Here is a 25,610-nt window from a genome sequence, read left to right as displayed (position 1 = left end):
AGCCCAGAAGAACTAAGTAAGTATACAGAGGGAAAACAGCACAGATAAAAATTATTGGAGAGAAAGCTGATGCCAATGGTTTGGGCTTTTAAAAAAAATAAAATATATATACACCAATTGCACCCACAGGGTTCTGGCACGTGCTCCTGTGAACTCAAGTACATGTTTGTGGGTATGTAACACTGCCTCTGGGAGACGCATTTTTCATGAACTGCCAGAGGCGGAGTCTCTTCTCAATACATATTTGACATGTTGTTGCCGGACAGCTTCAGTTTGTCTACGCCAACCTTGATAGTACTGAGAAGCTTTGCTACAGTTTTGGCAGAGGCACCAGTTATGCTGTGTACAGCTGCACCAAAGGACAAGAAGAACGACAATGACCAGCTGCTTCTGGAAGAAGTTTTCTTGGATTGGCCCTGTTGGTGCTGCTCCATTTCTGGATTCATGAAACAAGTGTCAGCTGCTGCAAGAGGATATTTCTAGGATGACCTGTGATGACTGCAAAATTTCAAAGATGACAAAGTGTGTGTGGTGGTTCCTGTGCTTTTTTTTTGAGGTAGTTCTGCTTATTACAAGGTTGTGAATCTTGAATTCAGCCAGCAAGGGCTTTTCCATTCTTAGGCGAAAACAACACATTGTATTAGTCGCGCTGGTGAATTTGACTGAACCTTAAATCCCCAGTTGCCAATCCCACTGTCAGACCTCTCTGTTCCTTAATAGACTGGAATGTAAATTTTCTGTTATGTTTCAAAAACTAGTTGCAGTTTTAACAACTTTAATACAAGTTCTTATACAAGCTGCTTAATCATAAAAACAATCTTGTAACAACATCAGAATAGGTTCGTTCCACATCATGCTACCAAAGCCATTATCAGAAATATCCCATTTTTCTGGAGAAAAAGCTCCCAGAAAATTCAAGTTTATAACCCTGACTGATAAAGTCCTTTTAAAGGATAAATGGTTCATAGGAAAGAATACCTAAAGCATATCTGGGAGACTGAAGGGCATGTTGTGCATGATTATGTAGCATGTTGTAGAGCAGTGTCCATCTTGATTAAAGCATCAAATCTGTGTGATAAAGGAAGAATGTTGTTGCAAAGCCTGGAAAGCCCAAGAGATTGAGAGACTTCAATAGCTGTTTGATTTAGTAAAGCGCTCCATCCAAAATAACATTCGTCACTGAAATACATACATTCTACTACAAATATTTTAGCTATGGAAAAGTTAGAAAAATATAGTATTTTTATTTAACTTAATGTGAAGTATTTTAAGAGTTCAGATTGTACTTTGCAGTGCATGGGCTTCTTTGTTATGGATACAGATTTTATTTGAAATCTTACACTCATGTAGTTCAATAATACAAGTATGATAAGTGCATGTGAGATGTGGGAACTGTTTCTTATGAAACTTTTATTAAAAGTCCATTTATTTAATGTTAAAGTGTTCGTTTTTCTAAGAATACAAATGAAAACAAGCGTGAGACACTCTGTTTGAAATATAAAGACAGTAGAAGAAATATTAAAATTATTAGGGATATGATTTACTTTTGGACAGGTACGGCTGGACCTGATGATCTCAAAGGTCTTTTCTGACCTCATGGCTCTATGATTCTGTGATTCTATGATTTTGAACTAGCAGAAGTAAAACAATCCTTGAATCTTTCAGCCTTTGACCTTGTATTGGTACTTTTCTCTGGAACCTTCAAATGGCTTCAGGAAATCTAAAGGTTAGAATTCCATGAAATAAGTCCTCCAGCTTTGCTTACAGAAGGGAAAAAAGTAAGCTCTCAAAACATACTGGTTTGTCATCTAGTTTAAGAGGAATGTCCGATGTTCTTGAAACAAATTCCCATTCTGTGTAAAAACATTTCCGCAGCACAAACACTGCTAGAGGAAAGAAGAAATCCTTGAGGTTGTTGTGTGGACCAAAAAAGCAGAAGTGTTAAGAGGGAACTTTGCTGTAGCACTGCTGTTCAGCAAAATGATTTCTTGGAATCACATTGTAAGAAATCTTGGTACGATCCTTTTCTGTTCCACAACCTTCTAAATCATTGCTAGTAATAACATCCAACCAACTAACCACAGAGAAAGCCTTTTTGTCAGCTTTTGGGTTGTCAGTTAATCCATTTTAAAAGCCTGACAGATGTTCTCCTGGGCTATCTCATCTTCCTTCCTGAGAGTTTTACTCTGAACACCTTTCGGCTTTGTTCTTACTTTCTTGCAATTACACAGAAAAATGCAGAATGGGGAGTTCTGCTATGGAAGTGCAGAAAATGGCAATGAAAAGATTCATAAAGGTAACTTGGAGTACAGTGAAATATTAGTGATGTTCTAAGTCTCAACTGCACTCATGCTGTTTGAAATTCCTTCCACACAATTCGTATTTGGAGCTTTCAGAAGGATGAGCTAGAGTGCAATGGCTGAAAAAAGTGTGGGCATTGAAATTAAAAAGTAAGAAGTTTAAACATTAGCAATTGCTTTGGCATTCTAAAAACATCAAGACTCCAATTCCCAAGAATGCAGTAGCAAATTACCAAATGAGTGCAGTACAGATTTCTAAAGATCAACAGCTAATTTCTGGGCAGCATGGTATTATTTAGTGTGTACACTGAATGAAATACATTGTATCAGCATGAAATGTCAACCATGTACAATAAACATAAATGTTGACTCAAAAGAAATATTTCTAATCTGTGTCTCCTCCTAACAAGAAATATGAACAGATAACCTGATATCTTTCACCATTTTCTGAGTCCCTGTATCTTACCTACAGTTCTAAGTAGCAAAGAAATCCTTAGGCTTTCAGAAGACGTTCACTGTCCAAGTTGACATGAATCCCACAATTCCCAATGCTTTCTCTTTCATTACCATGCTAGTGTCTTGGCCGCATTTTGTCCAAGTTCCCTACGCTGCTGAAATTTTGGATCTTGTTCTTTGCTGTTTTGCAAAGAGATTTAAGAGTGCAGCTTTTGATTCCATGCTGTGAGATAACCTGCTACGTGACCTTTGTCAACCATTTAATAAAAATTTCAAATTTACTGGCCTTCTCCTTCTTTTAATCTCCTCTCCATAGAAATTAATAAATGATACAGTTCTGGGCTTTTTATATTAATACATAGTGAGAGAGATACACAAGCACAGCACAATGCTGCTGTGTAATATACTGATGCCCACCTGTGGAGCAAGACGCATGAATGACATGATGCAGCAGTGTATAGGAAGAGTAGTGAAACACAGTCCAAGCTGCTCCTGAGAGCACATGTATGTACAAACAGCTTAAGTAAGCCTGGAAGGATGCCAAAAACATAGCATGGCACTTGTAGCAGTACCACTGTGTCTATCTGAATGAAGGCACATCTACTGAACAGCAAAACTGCTGCATTTTCAACAAAAAAAAAGCAGAAAACAAGCTATCTTGCCAGGTAACGCATGCCAAGGATTTGATTGTGTGAAATCAGTTTGATGCTCCACAGCTAAGTAGAGGACTAATAATAGCTTCCTCCCTCTGAGTAAAGTTCCTCTGTGACTCTTTCACAAACATTACATATATTACATATAGACAAAAAATTATCTCACTGTTACAAACAATCTGCATTTACTATTGTTTCAGTACTGTAGACTCTGCTGTGATCTTCTAAGATTATCAGTATTATCATATAGATTTCCTTTATCACTTCAGTGATTACTGTTATGCTAATAAAAGTTGGCAGATAATACTCTTCTCTGAGTACTATATCTTCAAATTTATTTTTTTGCTAACTCTGTGTGTGCTCAAATGAAGTAATCATTTTACTTTAGGTATACAACAGCTGCCATTCGTGTTGATCTTGCTAAGTTCATTACTGTTATAAGATGAGATAGGGTAATCATTATTTTGTTGCATGCTGGCTGTAGTGATGCCATTATTAAAGCGTAACAGAATAAAAATGCAACACATAGTATATCTCTCTACTTAACTCATTCAGGATGAAGATAAAGGATTTGGGTCCAACATTTAATGACAAGGTATTTTCAAGAGATTTTCATCAAAATCAGATGTGCAGAACCTCCATGGTATTCTTAGAGCAATGGTGAATCTTGGCTGACACTTAGCTGTCACATTTAAGGTCAGAAAAAAAATCAGGTACTGGAAAGGCAATGGTGAATTCTTTTGAAAACTTGGGAAAATATTTTTGTAGTTGCATACCAGATGCTCAGTAAATTGTCACCAAAAAAGTAAGACCTACTATCTGTGCATTCTAAATTTGTAAAAATGTACCAAGTTTAACATATTTCTTGAGGCAGCAACTGTATCTAGCTATCAGATATATACCTTTATTTAATACAATAGTAAATGAAGACATTAAGAAATGTTAAATTAAGGAAACACCTCTCAGTTGAATTGCAGAATGTGTCAAAACATCGGGTTTCCAGATACATCTCTTTACTGACATATGATTTCCTAATAACTATAGGAAATAATTATTTCCTATAACTATTTAGCAATAGCAAAGTTGGTTGTCTGTCATGAAGAAAAAAAAAATAACCAGTTGGACAAATCACTATGGAGAGACAATAAAATAAATGCAGATAATTTAATATTAGCTAAAAAATGATTGCCAAAGGATTACTACAAAACACAGTGAAAAAATGCAGAAAAGAATAAAAAGGAGACCAAGAAAGCACAGAGAACATCACTTTGGCTGCTTCCAGGGGCATCTGTTCTGAACTGAAAGCTGCATGCTGACTAGGAAAAGAAATATGTCAATGCTTTTTTGTTAGGTATTAAATGCTGCTAACCACTACAGGTCGTGTATATATTGCTAGCTTAAATTCTTTTTTGAATAAGTACTTCAGCTTTTATTCCTAAAAAAGTTACATATTCATTCAAAACTGTGATAGAACCAAGCCTTACAGTGGGATAGTACAAGCTAAAGGTTTTTGCACTAGATATTAAGCTTGTGATCAAATGCTGGTTTAGTCTTTTCAGTAATTTTTTTAGAGTCTTTCTTCAGGAAAATTTTTATTGGAGAATCTTGAGAGTATTTAATTATAACTTAAAATTGCTTCAATGAAAATTAATCCATTCACCATTTCTTTCTTATTAGACTGCTGTCTTAGTAGCCAAAGTTGTTTCATCACTAACATGATGATTACAGGCTCCACCAGAATTTCAACTACCGCCAAGGATGTCTAACAGCACTTTCTTTTTACTGACTAGAAAACTGAGCTACAAACTTGGTAATTTTATTTTTTTAAGTACATAATTATGTTTCAAATTTTTAAAAGTAGACAGGAATAAATGTAGGGGATTTTTAAGTTTTTAAGATGGAAAACATGGAGCATAGTCCGTTTACTAAGAGGTAACAGGGAACATATGACATTCCCTGTAATACTCCCTCTCCCTCTTAGCAAGCATCTTTATTTGTTTCTCTTCATGCATCCAAGAGCATATATTATCAGTAAATAAAACAAAACAAAAAAAAATCAAAATGTCGCAGAAACAATGTATACCAAGAAAATATGTTGATTTGAATTTGTTAAGCATTACTTGGTTCAAGCTGACTTGGAAAAGAAGTCATTCCCCCACAACAAATCCTAAACCCCTTCTCCAAAACCAGTATATTTATGGAGACTGATAAAACCTGACTGAACAACATGTAACCTCAAAAATGTTTGTGGAATATTCAGAAAATTTCTGGCTGCAGAAAGAATCTTTATAATGTATCCAAGAATCAGCAATCCTCCCCAGTTTTGATTACTCCTCAGATTTGAAGCCAGGAATGATCACTATTTGATGGCACCCTGAGAAGACTTCAGGTAGGATCTTTCACCTTTCCATAAGATGATTCTTCATTAATAGACAATTATGGTTTGGAATAGTTAATTCAGGTTTGTTGGATTGATTTTAAGCTGGTCAGTTCTGATGCCTACTCTTTTCATATGCATACTGTATCTTCAGTTTGAGATTAAAAATTGGACAGGACTGATAGAATTCAAATCTTTGCTATATGCTGCTTTTATATCAAATATCCTGAAAAATTCTTTGCAATGAGCACATGTAAAATGTACGTGACAGTCTGAGTCCCTTTGTTAAAGTTTTGCTGAAATACAGTTAATCAAAAAGTGATTGTCCTTACACCAGTCAGCATCCTGGTTTGGATTTTCTACGTAGTTATGGTTTTCATGTTTTGATCCGTGCAGCACTGCTGGTCTACTGACTGTGCCCAAAAGGTTGTGAAAAGCAGCAGAAAAAACCCTAAACCTACAGTCAGCAGAAAATGTTTTACACAGTAGCAGGCTCCACAGGGGTGGAGCCTAAATGGCCCAAGTGGAGATGATAACAGCCATCTATCATGATCAAGTCAAGATCAAAGTCTATGACTTTCTTACACATGCAATTCAGCAGCTGAGTAACAAATTGTGTTAACATAACCATAGCTGTGGCCTGTGGCTTATTAACAGAGCCACATCAGGTCAGTAGTTCAACTAGTCCCAAATGGCAAAGGCAAGGCTCCAAAGTAGTCCATTAAAATAAATATTTTCCTTTAAATTGTTTTTCACAAAAGCAATTATACCTTTTAATTTGATAATACAACACACTAAATTCCAATGAAATCCATAATCTAGAGTTTTGAATTTCTCCTGAAAACAATAAATTAAAAGGCCATTTTATAGTCCACTGCCTTTGCGTGCATTAACATTTTTTTCTCTTCTTATGAAGGAAAAAAATGTCTAAAACAACACTTGTTTTGCCTCTGTACTAATAAGAAAGAAAAATTCAGAAAAGATTTTGTTTGGTTTCAGGGTGTGAACCCCACCTTCTGCTGACACAAAGGCAAGACACTGAGCAGAAAACATGTGGGTAGCATCATATTTTGTCCATCTGCGAATCTACATTGTATTCAGGCTAATTTCTTGCACAAGCAGAAAATACAAAAGCATGCATGATATTTACAGAAACAAAATTTTGTGAGACTTGGAACTATAGGAAAATATATAAAATATTAGCAATTACACTAAGGTATTAGAAGTGATGAAAAATGAAAACGTTGAGAATTAAAACAATCAGCACTGTTGATGGTATGTACAACACGCAAAACTCAGGTGCCTTGGTTCAGAGGTATAAAAGGAAAAAGATACAGATAAGGCAAAAGGTGACATTTCTAATGAAGAAGTGCTGAAAATCAGAGCTACTCACAGACCAGGTTGATTTAAAGTATGTTATTATTGCTACAGTCAGAGTAAGAGATAATCTACTAAGATACTTCATTCTATACACCTGGAAGGGACAGAGAATATGTCAGTTGAATACAACTTATTTAGGTATAACAAAGGATATGTATGATGTAAATTGATTTTTAATCAATTAACATTGAAAACAAAGATGTTACAAGGTGTTCAACTGACTGAATTAATTTCATTGAAATAAATCGCCTTTTTCCTCAAAAGTCAAATAATCTAGATAGAAAATTAATTCTATTTGTACAAAACCGGTGAGATTTTTAGACTGTTAAATAGCAATTCAGAATTTAATTCCTAGCTTGCAAGTGGAGTTTTGGAGGCTAAAGTTTAAGAATTAGGGGGAGGGGGGAGGAAAGGGGTTGGTGGATTTTTTGTTGCTGTTGGTTGGGGGCTTTTAATCTATAAATATTAGGCAAAGTTAACTTTTAAATACTTTGTTGGATCACTAGTTACCAAAGCCTGCCCCCAGACTGATTACAGGGGGCGAATTACTAAAAGTAAGCTTCATGATAGCATGCTTACATGGCATTTTCTCATGCATTCTAAAAAAAAAATCATGCAAATATACATCTGGGCTACAATACTGAAAATTAATGTCAACAGCTGCAAGAATTTTATACAGTATACGTAGATTGTCAAACATTTTTCTGTTACACCTTTATTTTCTGTCTTTGTTCTATGACTTCACATACTTTTTGTTTAAGTAACAGTAGAGATAGTTCTGTTACTATAAATAAATCTATTCTTACGCTTTTTTCCTCCTTAAAAACAATTCTAAAATGCCACATGTGTTCACTAGTCTATGTTTGTCATAGGAATGCATTTGTGAAAGTTTACACAAAACAGTGACAAAACCCAGAATTGGTCTATGCTTTATGGTATTTATCTCCACATCACACTTCCATTTTTGAACAGAAGCTGCCAAGATTTCAATTGTTTAAACCAAAGGTTATGCAAACATTATGAAAACCAAATTATTAGAAGACTGAATATATTCCAACGTTCTTTCTGTTTTAGAAATGACCGTGAAAAATAAAAGACGACGATCTCATAGCCACCCATTGGTGACTTTCATGCAAATTTCTGCAAAATAAAACAGCTAAAAAGGGATGACTTCATGAAATTCTTTATGGAAACAAGCGAGCATTCTACATGCCATATTTCTTCCAGTAAGCTAAGTACCATCAGCGAACAAGGTAGCACATATCATGCTCACAGAGCTGAGCAGGATTCCACTTCAGCTCCTCTACTACACCTTGGTTTAGGAGTTACATGAAGGGTGAAGCACAAGGGGGAAGCACAGAGTAAGACTACGTTAGACGGACAAACTCTTGCTCTTCATTTTAGTAATAAAAGACTGAACTAAAGCTAAATACACATGTGCATATGGGGTGGCTACAGAGAGATGTTCACTGAATGGATAGGGTGTATCAATACTGTAAAATAATTTGTTCCTTACTGTATACATAAAATAACGCTCAGTACAGATTAAGTGCATGTACACATACCTAACAGTGTTATAAACAAATCTATATGGAATTATGCACCTGTATTGAAATGCATATTACATACACACATCAAATTTAATATAAAACTAAATTTCCCTGTATTCCTTCCATATTTTCATTAAATAGAAAACTCGTAAAAACAAAAGTCACTGATTTCACGTAACTTATTCTATTAGCAAGATGCCTATTCTTTCCAACATTAAAGACTTTTTTTTTCACTACCTTTCATCAGCCACCTCTTTCACAGGCAGGCTAGAGAGCAGCTACACAGCAGTATACCAATTCCTAAACCAGACTTGGGTTTATTTACAGCAGCGAGTAGCGTACAAGCACATGGCTTTTCATCAAGACAACCAAAAATATTTAGAACACAGAGCTATTAGGAAGACTTGGCAACCACAAGGCCACAATTAACAGTAATGAACACTTAAGAGCAGTCAGAGCCTGCCATGTCAATGCTCCAAGAAGCTACATGGTTTCAATAAGATATCTCTGTGTGAGCAAAGGCACGCGAGCATGCCTTGCTTTAACAGCAGATACAGGAGGACTGAATAAAAGCGAGTTGCAGGAGACGGCCATTAAGAGTAAAGACTGCTCCCGCAGGCGAATGCCCAGAGATCCTGCCGGGACAGGTGGCTTTGTACGACTCAGCCCTGCCAGAGGCTAGTTGGTGTGAGCCCCGCATTCCGTGCCGATGCTCTAGTGCTCATCTTTCTGTACAAAATGGTATCACGTTCTTCTTTATCTATCTGTAAGCCAGATGACAACCTGATGGAAATCAATGTAACCGAGGCACAGAGCAGCTGTCTGCAAATTGAATACTACACCCTGTATTTTTTTCTAAAATGCCTACATCACTACGTAAATTGCACGTGAAATCTACTAAAATATGTTAAAAACTCTTCAAGATCATCATAGCTTTTATCGTACCTATTTTTGATGCTGCTGTTTTCCTTCAGGGCCTTCATTTCAGTCGTGCAGCACCACTGAGAGGGTGTGACTATGACAGGGTATGTGGGGCACTGTGGGCTGGTCACAGCCGCACTTGGAAGCCCCACAGACAGCCTCGAAGCTGGAATCAGACAGAGGAGCTGCTGGTGCTGCTGCTCACACTTATTTCTGCTTATCCTTGTATTAAAACTAATATCCTTCTATCATTTGACATTTGTAATAAAATATTTAGCAAAGACTCCTAAAACAAGGCTGAATCCTGCTCTGGTAATTACATAGAAACATAACAATATCTCCAAATGTTGCAGTCTAGAAAACAAGTTATATGTACGGCAAGTTTTATCAACAGGAAGCAGGACACCAGCACATTTTTTTTCTGCCATTTTTGATCCTTTTTCAAGTTAGCAGCAAGAGATCTGGAGAAAACAAGGGGATGCCATGCAACTAGAGTCCTTGAAATGTACGGTCAAGATGTACATTCATTCACACTCCGGATATGCTGCTTTGATCATAGCAGGATTTGGGGATTGTTTTATTTATTGGATTATTATTTTAAATTACTACTGGGTTTACATTATGTATATATATGCATATATACATTCCTCTCTGCGTTGTGTACGCACATGCATACGTGTATATACAGAGGGGAGGAGGCAGTGTATGAACTCAACGCATGTTGGTGAGAAGCCGAGGGGGAGGCAGGTTGGAAGCAGCTGTAGGTATGGACAGCATGTCTCATTACTGCTAGTCCTCCTCATCTTCTTTCTTTAAATAACAGTCTCATGCAATAGGTATGGAGGATAGGTCCAAGAAGAAGTCAAAACCACTTTCAGATTACCAGAAGTAGGGGTTCTGAAGTCTGTAGGGAAACAGCAGTTTAGGAAGTGCCTGGGCACACACGAACTCCTCCCTGAGCCCCTCTGCTGGTGCACCACTGTGAAAAGTAGCTCCTCACTAAAACCACAGAGGCAGTTTAACACAGTTTGAGACAACCACCTTTGTGCCTGGACAGACATGCAGAAACAGCCAGTCAGCTCTCCGTGGAGACCACCCACAAACAAATCTCTGTAAGTGATGCAAAAAGTTATTCCTTGGACACTGCCACCTCCATGGGGAGAGTCTCGGCCCAGAGAAGAATGGCTATGGCCGTGTCAAGGTGGTCATCTCCCCTGATATCTGCAGTGTGGGCACTCTTGGGAAAGAGACGTCATCAGACAGATTCAGATACAGCAGCTTCTTTTATTAGGCCCACAACATTATTGGTGGACTCCTGAGAAGTCAGCAGGATTGAAAAGCTGTCATTTCTACTTGTTGAGCAATAAACCATGGACCAGAGAAACAATAAGATATGTCCATTGTGAGAAAAAAAAAATAAATCTGCAGTACAATATGGAAGTAAATCTGGAACTTTCAAGTTCAATCCTTAATGACTAGGATCTTCTTTCTATTACCTCAATAATACCACGACTATGTCTCACAGGATAAAAAAGATCAAATTGTGAAAAAATGACAAATTAACAGGATCTAGTGTGACCCTATTAAACTCCCACTGTTTCTCTTCATGATATATTTCTATGTTTTAAAATACCTTAAAATACTTCCAAACACTGATGTTGTTCAAACTACTTCTTAAGAGTCTCTACTTCCAGGAACATAAGTCAAACTGAGTAACAAAAGACAGGCCATAAAATAAAAGTCTGAAAGGAAAGAAACCTACTTTAAGCCTCCAACATAAAAACATTTGGCAACATAGTTTTCAACATAAAATATGAGAAATGTTAGTTCATTTAACCTTTATATTGCCAAGAATTTGAATCACACGACACACACACGGCTGATTTTCTCTCAGGAGCAATAAAATCTTTCTTGGTATTGGACAGTATTTGCAACCCTCTGAATTCTGAGAATTGACTGACAATTTTTAAACTTTATTATTTACAGAATGCCATTGGTTTTAATTTTGCATAATTAAGTTTCTTTTACAACAGACTGTATAGTAAATGACAGAAAGAGGCCCCTATTACACCAAAGCAATACAGAAGAGTCACAATTGAAATTCTACAGGCAAAATTAGTCAGTGCTATTTTTCATTTGCTTTTGGCCAGTGCTGGAGAAGAGATGCTGTCCTAGACATGGCTTTGTTGTAATCTAATACAGGTTAAATTTCTAATTTTGACCTGATTGCAATTAAGACTTCCTACAGTTGTTTTTCATACTGCATACTGTAAGTATATTTATAGAATACTCAGCATACTCTATTTGAAAGATAAACATAGGCTTATTGCCACTATGGAAAGCCCTAGTGATCTATTAGACATTATCTAAAGCACTGAAATGATGAATAATTTGCCTACTATTAAAGATAGTTAATCCTTGTGCAACACACGTGTATTCACATAGGTTTGACATTGGCATAAACATGGTCCTAAAATGGCACTGATGACTTTGTAGGTTCAGATTAAATCACTTCATTAGAAGACCCCACCCCTTTCCTACACCTAAAGACCAGAATTTTCAAAGTATTTATATGCTTAGCAGTTTTGTGCACCTTATTCACACTCCAACCGCATTGAGATTGAGTACTCCAGATGTCTGGGGCACACATGTTTTCCAATTTGACCCACATTTGCCAAATAAAAGCATTAATATGCAGTTAGGCAATACTACTGACCAACATCTCACGGGAAATGTTATACTGCAACACTGTCATTTTGGAGTTTTTCCTTTTACGCAAAAAGCTTTTATCTGTTCCAACTACCAAAGGAAGCTATCTCACAGTCCTGCATCATCCAAAGACAATCCCCCCCTCCTCAGTTTTTTTAGGAAGTCTTACTGTTACTATTAATATTTTATGCGAATTGTTTAGAATGTCTTTTAGAATACCTCTTTTCCCCTTTATGGCTACTTTTTTCAAATTAAGAGCTACTATGTTTCAAAACACACAGCTCAATTTCTGCTGCCAGAGGAAAGTCAGAGACAATTGAAAATCTGGACAAGTCATGTAGTTTGTAATAGATTAATGGTGAAGTATGCAAAGTGAGCCTTGAGAGCTTTTTTGCCGTTATGTCTTAACGAACACTAAAAATAAAATGCGTTGTTTGAAACATAATTGCATGAAAGTGTTTCCTCAATGAAAAGCAGGCTTTTTAGTCACAAAAAAGTTAAGTAGTCTTTTCTGAAATGTCAGAGAAGAGCATTTATTACAAAAAATTAAAGAGAAACACACCTTTTACAACAGGAATGTATATGTAATTGTAATTTATTCTAAGGTAACCGCATCAGCAGACAGTGAATATGATATGCTCTGCTATAAGGACAGGCTGAGAGAGTTGGGGTTTTTCAGCCTGGAAAAACCTCCAGGGAGACCTTACAGTGGCCTTCCAGTACCTGAAGGGGGCTACAAGAAAGCTGGAGAGGGACTGTTCACAAAGGTTTGTAGTGATAGGACTGGGGCAATAGGTATAAATTGGAAGGGGGAAGATTTACATTAGACACTAGGAAAAAATTCTTCATGATGGGGGTGGTGAGGCACTGGCACAGGTTGTCCAGGGAAGCTGTGGCTGCCCCATCCCTGGAGGTGTTCAAGACCAGGCTGGATGGGGCCTTGGGCAGCGTGATCTGGTGGGAGGCGTCCCTGCCCATCACAGGGGGATTGGAACTGGATGAGCTTTAGGGTCTCTTCCAACCCAAACCATTCTATGATTCTACGACGGAAATGGTTTCTGGGTAAATAATTTCACTTTTTTCTCATTACAGTGTTATCTATATGAATAAATCATCAATCAATATATTAAAGCTTTCACAACACCCTAGATGACTTTTAACAGTACTTTAGTTATACAACATACGGAACAGAACATAATGCTTCTGCTTCACTGTGACAGATGTTGATCACTACTGTAATACTGACTGATATAAATGCGTGTCAGAGTATAAGATTTGTCAGGGGAAAAATTCTTACTTAGGACATGACAATACAGTATTTAGCAAGTGGCCAGTGACAAATCCTAGAAGCGATAAAAGCAAATAACTGGGGATTTGATTACCCTCATCGTAAGACACATGATTTAATCAATGAGCAATACAGTCTCCATGTCATTTTGACCTTCGCACTCCTGAGAACAACCAGACAGACTTATTTTGTTTTAATTTCAGTAGTAGATGGTCAATACTTCCCAGACACAAATGGGCACAGTAAACCACGGTTCTAACTCTTCACTATTGACTTATTGCAACATGCTCTACCTTAAATTCATAAATCCATCTTACGTCTAACACAAGGCTTAATATGCATCTATCTACCAGCTAAATGAGGCAGATTAATATGAAACACAATTGTACTACTCTATAGATTATGGGCCTATTAAATATTTGCTGTGAGGTCCTGCCCATTACCTTCAGACTGTAAAAAGTCTAAAGAAGAATAGTTCAAAAGAACGCTACTCTTTGACAGAGAGACACCAGAGGTCTGGCAAGCCCAGGTTTTGCAATCTCCAGGAAAATAAGAAACTAGTAAAATATCACCTCCTCTTCCTCCCAGTTGCAAAATGGCCAGAGATCGACTGCTTGGGGAAATACAGCCTATGCAATTTTTCAACAAAATAGAACAGCTAGGGACTTGAAGCAATGGTATGGTTATTTTACTGTCTTCCTTAACCTGTTCTCAAGCACTATGGTAGCAGACATGTCATACTAGATACAATGAGACCAGCAACAATATACATGGTGGGATTATTACTAGCATTTTGTTAACATATTTCTCTTCATCTACAAAACAAGAATCCAGAAGCTCTGTAAAAGCATCTGACCTTCACTTTTATGGACTCCAGTAAAACAAGAGAATACATGCTATTAAAAAAAACAAACCCTGACACTAAACAACCAGGAAAATCTTGAATAGTTACAGAAGGAGCTGCAATAAATTTGTACAATGCAATCTTCCTGGTTTTGTAAGATGGCACCATTCCCAGTAAGACAAAGAATTCAGTACACGCCAATAATACATCTTCTTGCTCAAAAGACACTTTCAAAAACAGCCAACCTGTATCTCTTGAAATACACATGGTTTGCAGCAATTCACATTATCAGTAGCAGAGGTTTGGTGGCTGGGGAGCATCAGATTTCCTATCTGCAAGAGCAAGTGGGATAGCAGAGACTGGTATTTCCCAGGGAAAATCATCAGGCTAGGGCTTGCACTACACACATCCCAGCTTCACCCAGCTCATGAAGCAAAGTGCCAGAGATCTACCCCACCTGTTAGACCATGCCCAGGACCTTCCCTCCTTCTCAGCTTTTCTGTCAGCTGCTGTGTGCCTCCTGGCTATAGCAATACTTTAGCCTGTATCTTACAGAAGCCAACAGAAACAGAAAAATCTGCGACAAGATGTTTGGTGGCACAACTGAGGTGGTTTCTACAATTCCAATAGTGCAGTGAGGTCTTAAAGAAATACTGCAATCTAACCCTCCATCACAATGAATGTGCTATTTCCCTAGAGCCTGAATACATCTCCAGTTTAGACCACATTTCTCAAATTAGATTTTTCTATCTTTTTAACAGATGCAGTTTAAATTGCTTGGTCTTATGACCTGCAGCTAACAGAATTCATGTCTCCACAGCAAAATGCTGACTTGCTGAGTCCCACTGCAGTAAGGTCAAATGATAAATTATTTTTTTCTTGAATCAATACAGGGAAGCTCCAAAATGTCACAATTTACACATTGTTCCAAATAATACAGTTGAACACAGTACACAGACAAATTATAAATCATGCTTTTATCTTAATAAATAATTTCATACGTCATGAAAGCAGATGTACTAAGTACTTGCCTCTAACTAGCTGCCCAGTGTCAGGAGTTCAGATGTTTTCATATTGGCTAAGCTTACTCCTGAGAAATGGAAATTTCCATTTTATATTTTCAAAGTTATGAAAATACTATTGGAAAAAAAAGCATAAAAGCTACGCCTCCTTACTTGATCCATCTGTTTCCTCTGCACAACTCAAGTAATATTTGCTGGCTTTTTTGAGAAAAATCACAATCTATATTAATTTCAGTAAGACTTCAGACACATGAATTTCTATGAACGTTAAGGTCCTCCTAGGGTCTTCAAACAATGGGTAGAAAAATACGATTTTTCTCCTGGAGAAAAGCTGGATTCATTGCATTATTAAAAGATGACATCAGTGTTTCTTTCCTCAGCAAAGGAAATTTCCTCAATATCCCACTTTCTTTTGCCGTCTGTTTTGTACCAAGATACAACAAATAAAGGGATTTGTATTCTATTCCTATCATCTAAAACATCTTCATTTTTTCCCCAGTATCAAACAAAAAAAGTAGTAAAATCTGTGGCATATCTGAACATTTCTCTTGGAAAGAAAAATGTCTAACTCTGGAATACACAGCAGGTGCAGTATTCCAGTGTTCATTATTTTGGGCATAGAAATACAGTTTCACAGAGAACTTATTTTTTTTTCCTGACTCTGAGGCTAAACTTAGAGCTTGGAAAAGGCCAATGCTTGTGTCAAAAAAGCACACTCTAGTACACATTGTGCAATTTTAGCCAGTCATTTTCATCTGTTAACTGCAGGTAACTGTACTCTAAAGACCACTACTCAGGCAAAGTTGAATTTTGTTCCAAATAGCAGAAATGTATCTACGGTGAATAAACAAGAAATACAAGAGACAACCTAGATTTGATGGTGACCTGAGGTAGTGTTCGCTCAGTCAATGTTAATTTATTCCTGTACTCAAGTGAAAGCTGTATTTAGTACTCACCTTTTTACAAATATGGGTCAACAAACTGCTGCAAAATAACTTCAACTGGTTTTGCGTTACAGGGGAGTGGGGCTAAAAAACGAATGTCTCAATCAAATTCCTAGTTCTCTACAACAACATATACAGAGGGACCAAGAGGCAAAGTATAACCAAATGCGATCACAGTACAAATTTTAAAAAATACTACTACATTCTCAGATATCAGACAGAAAACACTGATGTCTATAAAATATATCTGACAACGGACTGCCAGCAAGTAAACTCAGACAATTATTAAAATAAAAGTCAGAAGAAGTCATACACATATTTTACTCTCATAGCTAGCTTCCATTATATTTTGATTTTTATTCAGCACAAAATTATTTCATTTATCAGTAGAATAACTTAGTAGAAGAACTGCAAACACCTTCAGAGTCTGTGACAAACAAGATGACATTGTAAGAAGCAGAACTATCACCATGAACCATGCAAGCAGAAAATACGCTTTCTTCATAGAATCACTAGGTTGGAAGGGACCCACTGGGTCATCGAGTCCAACCATTCCTAACACTCCCTTAAACCATACCCCTCAGCAATTCATCCACCTGTCCCTTAAACACCTCCAGGGAAGGTGACTCAACCACCTCCCTGGGCAGCCTGTTCCAGTGCCCAATGACCCTTTCTGTGAATTTTTTTTTCCTGATGTCCAGCCTGAATCTCCCCTGGAGGAGCCTGAGGCCATTCCCTCTTGTCCTGTCCTCAGTCACTTGGGAGAAGAGGCCAGTTTCCTCCTCTCCACAACCTCCTTTCAGGTAGTTGTAGAGAGCAATAAGGTCTCCCCTCAACCTCCTCTTCTCCAGGCTAAGCAACCCCAGCTCTCTCAGCCGCTCCTCAAAAGACTTGTTCTCCAGCCCCCTCACCAGCTTTGTTGCTCTTCTCTGGACACGCTCCAGAGCCTCAACATCCTTCTTGTGGTGAGGAGCCCAGAACTGAACACAGTATACAAGGTGCGGTCTCACCAGTGCCGAGTACAGAGGGAGAATAACCTCCCTGGACCTGCTGGTCACACCGTTTCTGATACAAGCCAAGATACCATTGGCCTTCTTGGCCACCTGGGTACACTGCTGGCTCATGTTCAGTCGGCTGTCAACCATTACCCCCAGGTCTTTCTCCTCCATGCAGCTTTCTCACCATTCTTCCCCCAGTCTGTAGCACTGCACAGGGTTGTTGTGCCCCAAGTGCAGGATCTGGCATTTGACCTTCTTAAACCTCATGCCATTGGTCTCAGCCCAGTGGTCCAGCCTGTTCAGATCCCTTTGTAGAGCCTCCCTACCCTCCAGCAGATCCATGCTTGCACTCAGCTTAGTGTCATCCGCAAACTTGCTAAGGGTGCACTCAATGCCCTCATTCAGGTCATTGATAAACACATTGAACAAGACTGGACCCAGTACCGAGCCCTGAGGAAGCCCACTTGCAACCGGCCTCCAGCTGGAGTTAACTCCATTTACCACCACTCTCTGGTCTCAGCCATCCAACCAGTTTTCAACCCAGGAGAGTGTGCGCCTGTCCAGGCCAGAGGCAGACAGTTTCTGAAGCAGAATGCTGTGAGAAACTGTGTCAAAGGCTTTACTGAAGTCCAAGAAGACTACATCCACAGCCTTTCCCCCATCCAGTAGTCGAGTCACTTTGTCACAGAAGGCGATCAGGTTAGTTTGGCAAGACCTGCTCTTCGTGAACCTGTGTTGACTGGGCCTGATCACCCGGTTCTCTCGCACGTGCTTCATGATAGCACTCAAGATCACCTGTTCCATGACTTTCCCCAGCACTGAGGTCAGACTGACAGGCTTATAGTTCCCTGGATCCTCCCTGCAACCCTTCTTGTAGATAGGCACAACATCAGCCAGCCTCCAGGGGGAACAACTTCCCTTACTATTAAAGATTGAGGCAAAGAAGGCATTAAGTACCTCAGCCTTGTCCTGATCCCTTGTCACTGTTGTTCCTTCTGCACCCAATAGGGACTGAATACTTTCCCTAGTCCTCCTTTTCTTGTTAATGTATTTGTAGATAAGATTTTTTATTATCTTTCACAGACTTAGCCAGTTTGATTTCTAGTTGGGCCTTAGCCCTCCTGATTTTTTCCCTGCACGATCCCACTTCCTCCCTGTAGTCCACCTAAGACGCCTGTCTCTTCTTCCAAAGCTCATAGACATTCCTCTTCTTTTTGATATCTCTCAAGGTCTCCCTACTCAACCAAGCTTTTTTTTTTCCCCTGCCGGCTCCTTTTCTATAACATGGAGATGTCTTGCTCCTGAGCTGCATACTTCTTCCTGCAGTATATTTGCACTTGTGATGCCAAAGAGAATGAGCTCATCTTTTTTTAAACTGAGCAGTGGGTAATACACATTTTAGGAGCTCAGAGTTACAAATGTCAGGGAAAAGCTAACACCCATTAATTTAAACAGTACTTAAAGCCCTTAAGATAAATCACTTCAATACTTATCAAAACAAAATTATAATTAAATTATTAATAATAGGAAAGGTTTTCATCCTGTTTTTCATATCAAGCAGATCTGTATAGACTAGAGCACTTTGTCCTTTATCCTTTCAGCCACAAAATATCTTAAATCCACTGTCAAGTAGTATCTGCCATCATTGTAGTACACAGTCCTATTATTTTGCTTCTCCACGTCACTCGAAATAACTTTTTGCTTATCATAATGATAGAACAAAGAAAACCAAGATCATAACCTTCACATACCATACCTGCAAAGCACAGTTCATCATTCGCACAATGTAGTCAAACTGCTGATGGTCAAGTATTGCTCGATTTTGTTTAACATGCAGGCCTAACTCCTGTGTCAGGCAGTGCCGAGCTGCCTTTCCTTTCAGGGCTCTCAATGCTGCAGGCAGGGTCTGGAGACAAGAATATATAACTTAATGAAAGTGAAATTAATTGGTACTATCCATACTAAGCATCATTCACTCTTTATTAAGAAACTGTAAGTGATGGTATAGTAAAGAATAGCTTTGGAAATTACTCATTAGCTTGTATCTCATCCACATAACAGTTGATTTAGCTTGAGTCATTAAGTACTACATTTTTTCCATGTTTTTTTTCAAATGAATTAAACAGCATTTCTCACCTATACCTGTAAACAGAAATGACTGACTACACATAGGCACTGAATGGATGTTAAATCAGAAATTAATTATTGTGCATGAAAGCAAGTGCTCTATTCTGTACCTGTCAGGCCAGGTTTCAAGTTAGCATACCAAGGCCAACCAGCATGTTTTTTGATAAGCAGTGAATGACAAATGGCTTTAGAAGTGGCATACCTCTCATAGTAATGAGGCCACAAGACTGTTATGCAGTTAAACAGTCCCAATAGAATATTTATGTCAATGTTTGAAAGATGCAGCAAGTGCTACATCAGTGATTATCAACTGTGGTTCTTTAGACTAGATTTAATGGACGGTAATAGATAAACAAGAGAAGGCAGCCCGTTGTCTAAGGACACATCTATCACGCTAGGGAGCAAAAAATTACTGAAGTTTCCCAAATGTCTAAGTTGATAAAGGTCAAAACCCACTGTGTTGCTAAATACGGCTAGACTAATATATACCCATTTTTTAAAAATACCATGTGGACAATACATTTATAATAGGCGAATAAATTACCAAAAAAGGTATGAACGCATCCATATAGTATAACAAACAGGTCTGCAAATCTATTAGTTTCATATTACACACAGAATTGTATTTAGATGATCAGATTTATTGCTTACTTAATTTATTTAAGTGGTTAAAATAATCATTAGTATTTGAAATGGCTTCAAAACGTACTTTGTGATAAGGTCAGTCTCCATCTTCTCATTAACAGAATGCAGGTTTATTTGGGAAAGTTAAAATTTTATGTAATTACCTTTTCAGTCTCCAAAAATTTGTTTTCAAAAATGAATGCGATGCAGTTTCTAACAACTTCCAGCCTCTGTGCACTGTTGAAAACTGTGCTTCCTTTTTCCATTATGGAAACTAAGAAAGAAAGAGAAGAAAATACATCTGTGAAATATCTTCTGTAAGAGCCATAAAGGATCCCAGAAAGTTCTTTAAAAAGAGAAGAAAAACTTAACGTGTCCTCCATTTTGTTCTGTTAAACAAATACCATTAGCAGACATATACACATAAGATCCTAAATCTCTGGTTTCCCTATACTATCTGAAGAAGAGTGTTCTGAATTTTAACTACAGCAGTTGATTCTCCTTACTACTTGTTCCACTTGTCTCAGAACATACAGGCACAAAGAGATTCCAACCTCTAACACACTAATAAAATATATAAATAAATACAAATTAATAAAAATATATAAGGAGGTGTGTGGTGTGTTCTACAGTGTGAAGCCTTGCATATTTTCTAGCAGTAAATAACTAATTCTTTTCCTAAAGAATTTGTTGGCCACACCAAGAATTCTGTGACATGGAATTATACCTGACAAACCTGTTCTCTTATCTAGGTTCCAGTTTGCTGAGATCTAAAGATTATTTCCTTAATGCAGTGTTTAGCTCTGAATTTTCAAATAAATGCAGAATGGAAGAACTACCATTCTTCCTTTTCTCTTTAGTTTCAAGTAAATAGAACATAAATGCAGAATGTGCCCTTCTTGTAGATAATAATGAGCTCCTAACTAGCTTTTGACATACAGGACAGTGGGGAGGATGAGTGTGGAAACTGTTCCTTGAAAAAAAACTAAACCCAACACAAACTTTGACAGAAAAAATAACTTCTTAAGGAAGAAAATCTTCTCATGCATCTAGCCTTTTAAAGAAAGACAATAGAACACAAGTACATACCTTTCAAATATTCTCTAAGAAGCAGATAAAATTATATAGTCAACAGCAAATGCAGGTGAACAGATTCTAGAAAACCCCCAAAAGAAACAAGCCTTGAAGCGGCCTCAAGAGGCCGTACAGTTCATCTTGCTGTCCCTAGACAGTATCAACTGTATTTATGTTATTTCTCATGTTTCTAATATGTTCCCAAGGTTCTGCGATAAGAGAGACTCCATGGCTTCACAAGAAACCCATTCAATTGCCTCACAGTCTTCATTTTACCAAGTTTTCCTTGACAAATAGCTCTACTTTTGTGCTGCAATTAAACTCATTATTTCTTATCACTACAGATTATTCCCTTTCTTTTTTTAACAGCCTCTTACGTAATTGAAGACTGCTATTTTACGTAATTGAAGACTGCTATTATGTGTTCCCCCAGTCTTCTATTTTTCAGTCTAAACAACTCTCCATCCTTACTCGTAGGTCACATTCTCCAGACCACTGGTCATTCTTGTTGCTTCCTTGTGGACTCCCTCCAACAGAGCCAAAAATGGAGATAGTCTTCTAGTGTCCAAAAATGGATACAAACTGTCTATCTGAGGTCTCACTGAGTATAGTGAAAGATTTCTCCATGGGGTTCACTGACTGTACTCCTGTTTATACATCTTACTAAGATGTTTGTCTTTTTTTGCAGTAGGTTGACATAGTTGGGTCATGTTTGCCCTATGAACATTACGAACCCCAAACTAATTTCTGAAGAACTGTTGACTAGTAAGCTGACTGCGTCTATGCAAGTGCAATAGCTTATTTGAAGAAAAACAATAGAAAAGGACAAAATTCAACTGAGATGAGATCTCTAATTTTTCAAGAGTGATTTGAATTCTGACTTAATCCTTCAAAAGTTTTGCAAGCGCTTCCAGTTTCACGTGTCCTGAAGTTTACTAAACATACTTGTTTATGCCATCATTCACAGCAATGAATATGACTATGACTAATAGACGTTTTCTAGCATTAAAATTAAATTGACAGGCCTACAATGTCTACACCTTTTCTTCATATTTCGTAGGTATATTTATTTTTACATCTATTTTAGATGCTATGTTTGTTCCTTGCCTTTTCCTAGTAATTTACATATCTTCCAAAAGCATCAAAGGAGAAACCCTGACAGTTTAATGGTTGGTTCAGCCAGTCCTGCAAGTAACCTATGGTGATATTCATCGGACTTAGATGAGTAGACAATATCTAATTTAATAGCTCAGATTAAATCCTTTTCTGTTGTTAGTAATTACACGATTCACACTGTTTAAGTCTAAGTTTGACTTAGTAAAGGCTGATGCAAAAGGGCTTTAAACTTTGCTAAGTTTGACTTAGCAAAGGCTGATGCAAAGGCAAAAGGGCAAAGTCTATGTACTAAAGGTTACTCCGATGTCGTAAAATACTGTATGAACATGAAATGGGGAGCAACACAGTGCAGCCATGCTAATTATATGTTCAACTCATGAGACAAGATAACAGATAGGTAAGTTGGGAAACAAGTAAACATACCAACAGGAGGACCTGCTGGAACGACGCACTTCTTGTCCCCGCGGGTGGTAGGGGGAGCACCCTGACTCCTTGCGAGGCCTTCTTGGAGGAGCTCCTGCACCCGGCACTCATTGATCCGAGGGAAAGGGAGGATGTGAACCCGCAAATGAGAGCCTTCTGTGGGCCGTGGCACTTTCTGGAATGCTATGTGGGGATTGGGATTTTCCTGCAGGTCAAAAGCAAAACATTATACATGTAGTGTTACCATCTGTCTCATACATTTTTATTATTGTTTTGTGCACTTGTCGTTCCCAACAGATTCAGAAGCCAAGTATCTAACACAGCTGACCAATATAATGGTTTGTATTCATACCACCCTTGACTCATTCTCTGAAACGCTTGCAACTTTGTTAAAGGCTGCTATAAAATTATTGTTGTCAAAGTGCAAAATCCAAAAAGAAAAGAGAGTAAAAAAAGTCACTCTTTAACTTAGGCTTATTTTATGCAGCTCAGTGTGTGTCTAGGACTTGAACAACAATTACTTTGACAATCAACCTCTTCATCAGAGAGTGAGCTGAAGAATATTAAAACATACAATCTCTTCAACGATTGCTGAGAAACTTTCTCATCTTGTTCAAGACTATAAAGTGAAAATTCATTTTTTTATCCATGTTGTATCAAACTATGGCAGGCCCTCATCAAGGACCAATTTTCTATGTTCTGTGTGTCCCATAAAAATATATCACACAGCTCACTGCTTGCCCTAAAAAAAAAGAAAAATAAATAATACTGGTGATCAAAGAGAATAAATGATGGGGCTAAATTACAAAGAAAGTAAAAAGAGTTATCACATCAGATTTTGAAGTGCTCTCAGGTAGAAAAGAATTCTATTGTTGCAAAACTATCCGAACATTCATGGTGAAAATATATTTTTACCTACAATGATTTTTCTCTTGGTCTTTCACTGCCTTTATTCTCTTTTGCTTTTAAAAAAAAAAAAGTAATAAGTAGCCCCAAATAAAGCTTCTTCAGAATTAAAGAAAAATAATTAAAAAATCAGTTTCACATTGCAGAATACTGAATTGTTTTGCCAAAACAACTGCTGCATCTGCTGCTATGTAAATATTATATTTGTCCTGATCTCCACATTATCATGCGATATTGAAGACATTAGCAAAATGTGCCATACAACAGAAAGGTACAGTATGAGTGCAGTATGTGTTCCTATATGTGGACATACATCATCTTCCTTTGGTGTTCAAGCCACCTGTAAGACTATGTAATAAGAAACCAGTAAGTATCACTCAACTGCTTCCACACTGATTTCAGATTATTTCCTGAAGAGAGCAAGATATAAAAATTCACGATTTATTTATTTTTTTTTTCCCTCAAAAGGTTGATAATTTTTCCTGTTCCTTCGAGGTTTTTTTCTGGCTTCAGGTTGTACCTTTTCCAAAATACAGCAGAGATCTACATGTTGCACACGGATTGTATCACCATTCACAGGATCACATCTCATATCTTGTAACAATCAATGAAACAAAACATGATATTTTCTTCTCTCCATTCATATACCACGGGCTATCATTAATCATGTCTGAATTTACTATTTTCCAATTTGACTCTATCCTGTTACTTATTACTGGTGATGTACCACTGCCAAAGAGTGCTATTCAATCAATTAGGTTTCTGTTGCACAAGCACAACTAGCTTGCAATAAAACTTGTAAACAGGAGCTAGCTTGACAAGGCAACAAGGAGATCTCCAATTTGAGAAATAGCAGTCAAAACAAACCAGTTGCTTAGCCATACCAACTTTCTGCAGAGGAAAGTTTAATGAAACAAGCCACAAATCTAGCTAGGGGGATGAGAGCAGCAGGAGAAGCAAGGCAGGGAATGGGAACACAATCTCAGCAGGGGCTAACAGAAAAATACAGCAGAAAACAGCAGAAAAATCCAGAAAGAGAGAATAACTATTCCATGTTCCATCTCATGAAGAAGAGAGTTCCAGAGGAAAGACACAAAGCGTTACTTTAATCCCAGCTGTATATGCTATTAGGAACATAAGTCTAACATCTTCAACTACGGAAGTAGTAAATGCCAAAAACTTGTCTAGATTTTCCACTTTTACTACCTAGACTAACACAAATGCTAACTCTCCCTAACAAATCTTGTTTCACATACGTATTTAGACTGTCACAGCTACATTATGATGACTATTTAAACTGGAACAAGATGTCAAAATATGTCAGGCAGCGAGTTTCAAATAAGGCTGCTCTAGGCATAATTTACGGAAGCAATGCTACTGATCACAGTGCTTTAATCCAAGATAGCTGGTAGGCACAGCTACTAAAAATATCTGACTTTCAAATATACCAAGTCATTGATTTAGTGGTAGCAAAGTAACAGGTCAATCACAATGGTATAAGTAAATCTCAAGGTAAGAAAAGTCTAAAATGTAGCAGTATTCACTCTGATTTTGACAAATAATGTAAGTGAAAAGTTGCATATAAGCACATTCATTTACGCTTTATAGGCTCCTTCATTCTAAAAAGGATCTATATTAACTAGAAAACAAATACCAATGCTCAACATTTTTCACAGCAATTTCCCATATTTATGGAAACAGTACTCTAATAATCCTATGCTTCTATCATTACAGCCCTAGATCTTCAGTAAATAAAAACTTTTAAAAGATAAATTGATTTTAAATAAACTTTAGTGCAATACTCCCCATTTTTTCTTCTCTATTGTCTGTAGATTTTAATTCACTCATCTCTGCCATTTGATGAAAAAGAACCAGACTAATTTACTTTAGTATTGGCA

General features: G+C 37.5%; 1 protein-coding gene across 6 annotated transcripts in view; it reads right to left on the bottom strand.

The window, feature by feature from the left end:
• SBF2 (SET binding factor 2) overlaps positions 1 to 25,610 on the bottom strand; it is a 259,658-nt gene that overhangs the window by 79,027 nt on the left and 155,021 nt on the right. For all 6 annotated transcript variants that reach the window (XM_054067549.1, XM_054067552.1, XM_054067555.1 and 3 more), the window contains 3 exons: positions 22,807 to 23,011; positions 20,358 to 20,467; positions 19,199 to 19,348 (listed from right to left, as the gene is read on the bottom strand). In XM_054067549.1, coding sequence (XP_053923524.1) covers positions 19,199 to 19,348; positions 20,358 to 20,467; positions 22,807 to 23,011 — 465 coding nt within the window. The remainder of the gene's footprint in view (positions 1 to 19,198; positions 19,349 to 20,357; positions 20,468 to 22,806; positions 23,012 to 25,610) is intronic.

The sequence above is a fragment of the Cuculus canorus genome, chromosome 5, assembly GCF_017976375.1.
Source record: "Cuculus canorus isolate bCucCan1 chromosome 5, bCucCan1.pri, whole genome shotgun sequence".
Lineage (NCBI taxonomy): Eukaryota > Metazoa > Chordata > Aves > Cuculiformes > Cuculidae > Cuculus > Cuculus canorus.
This window is presented reverse-complemented; position numbering and strand designations above follow the sequence as displayed.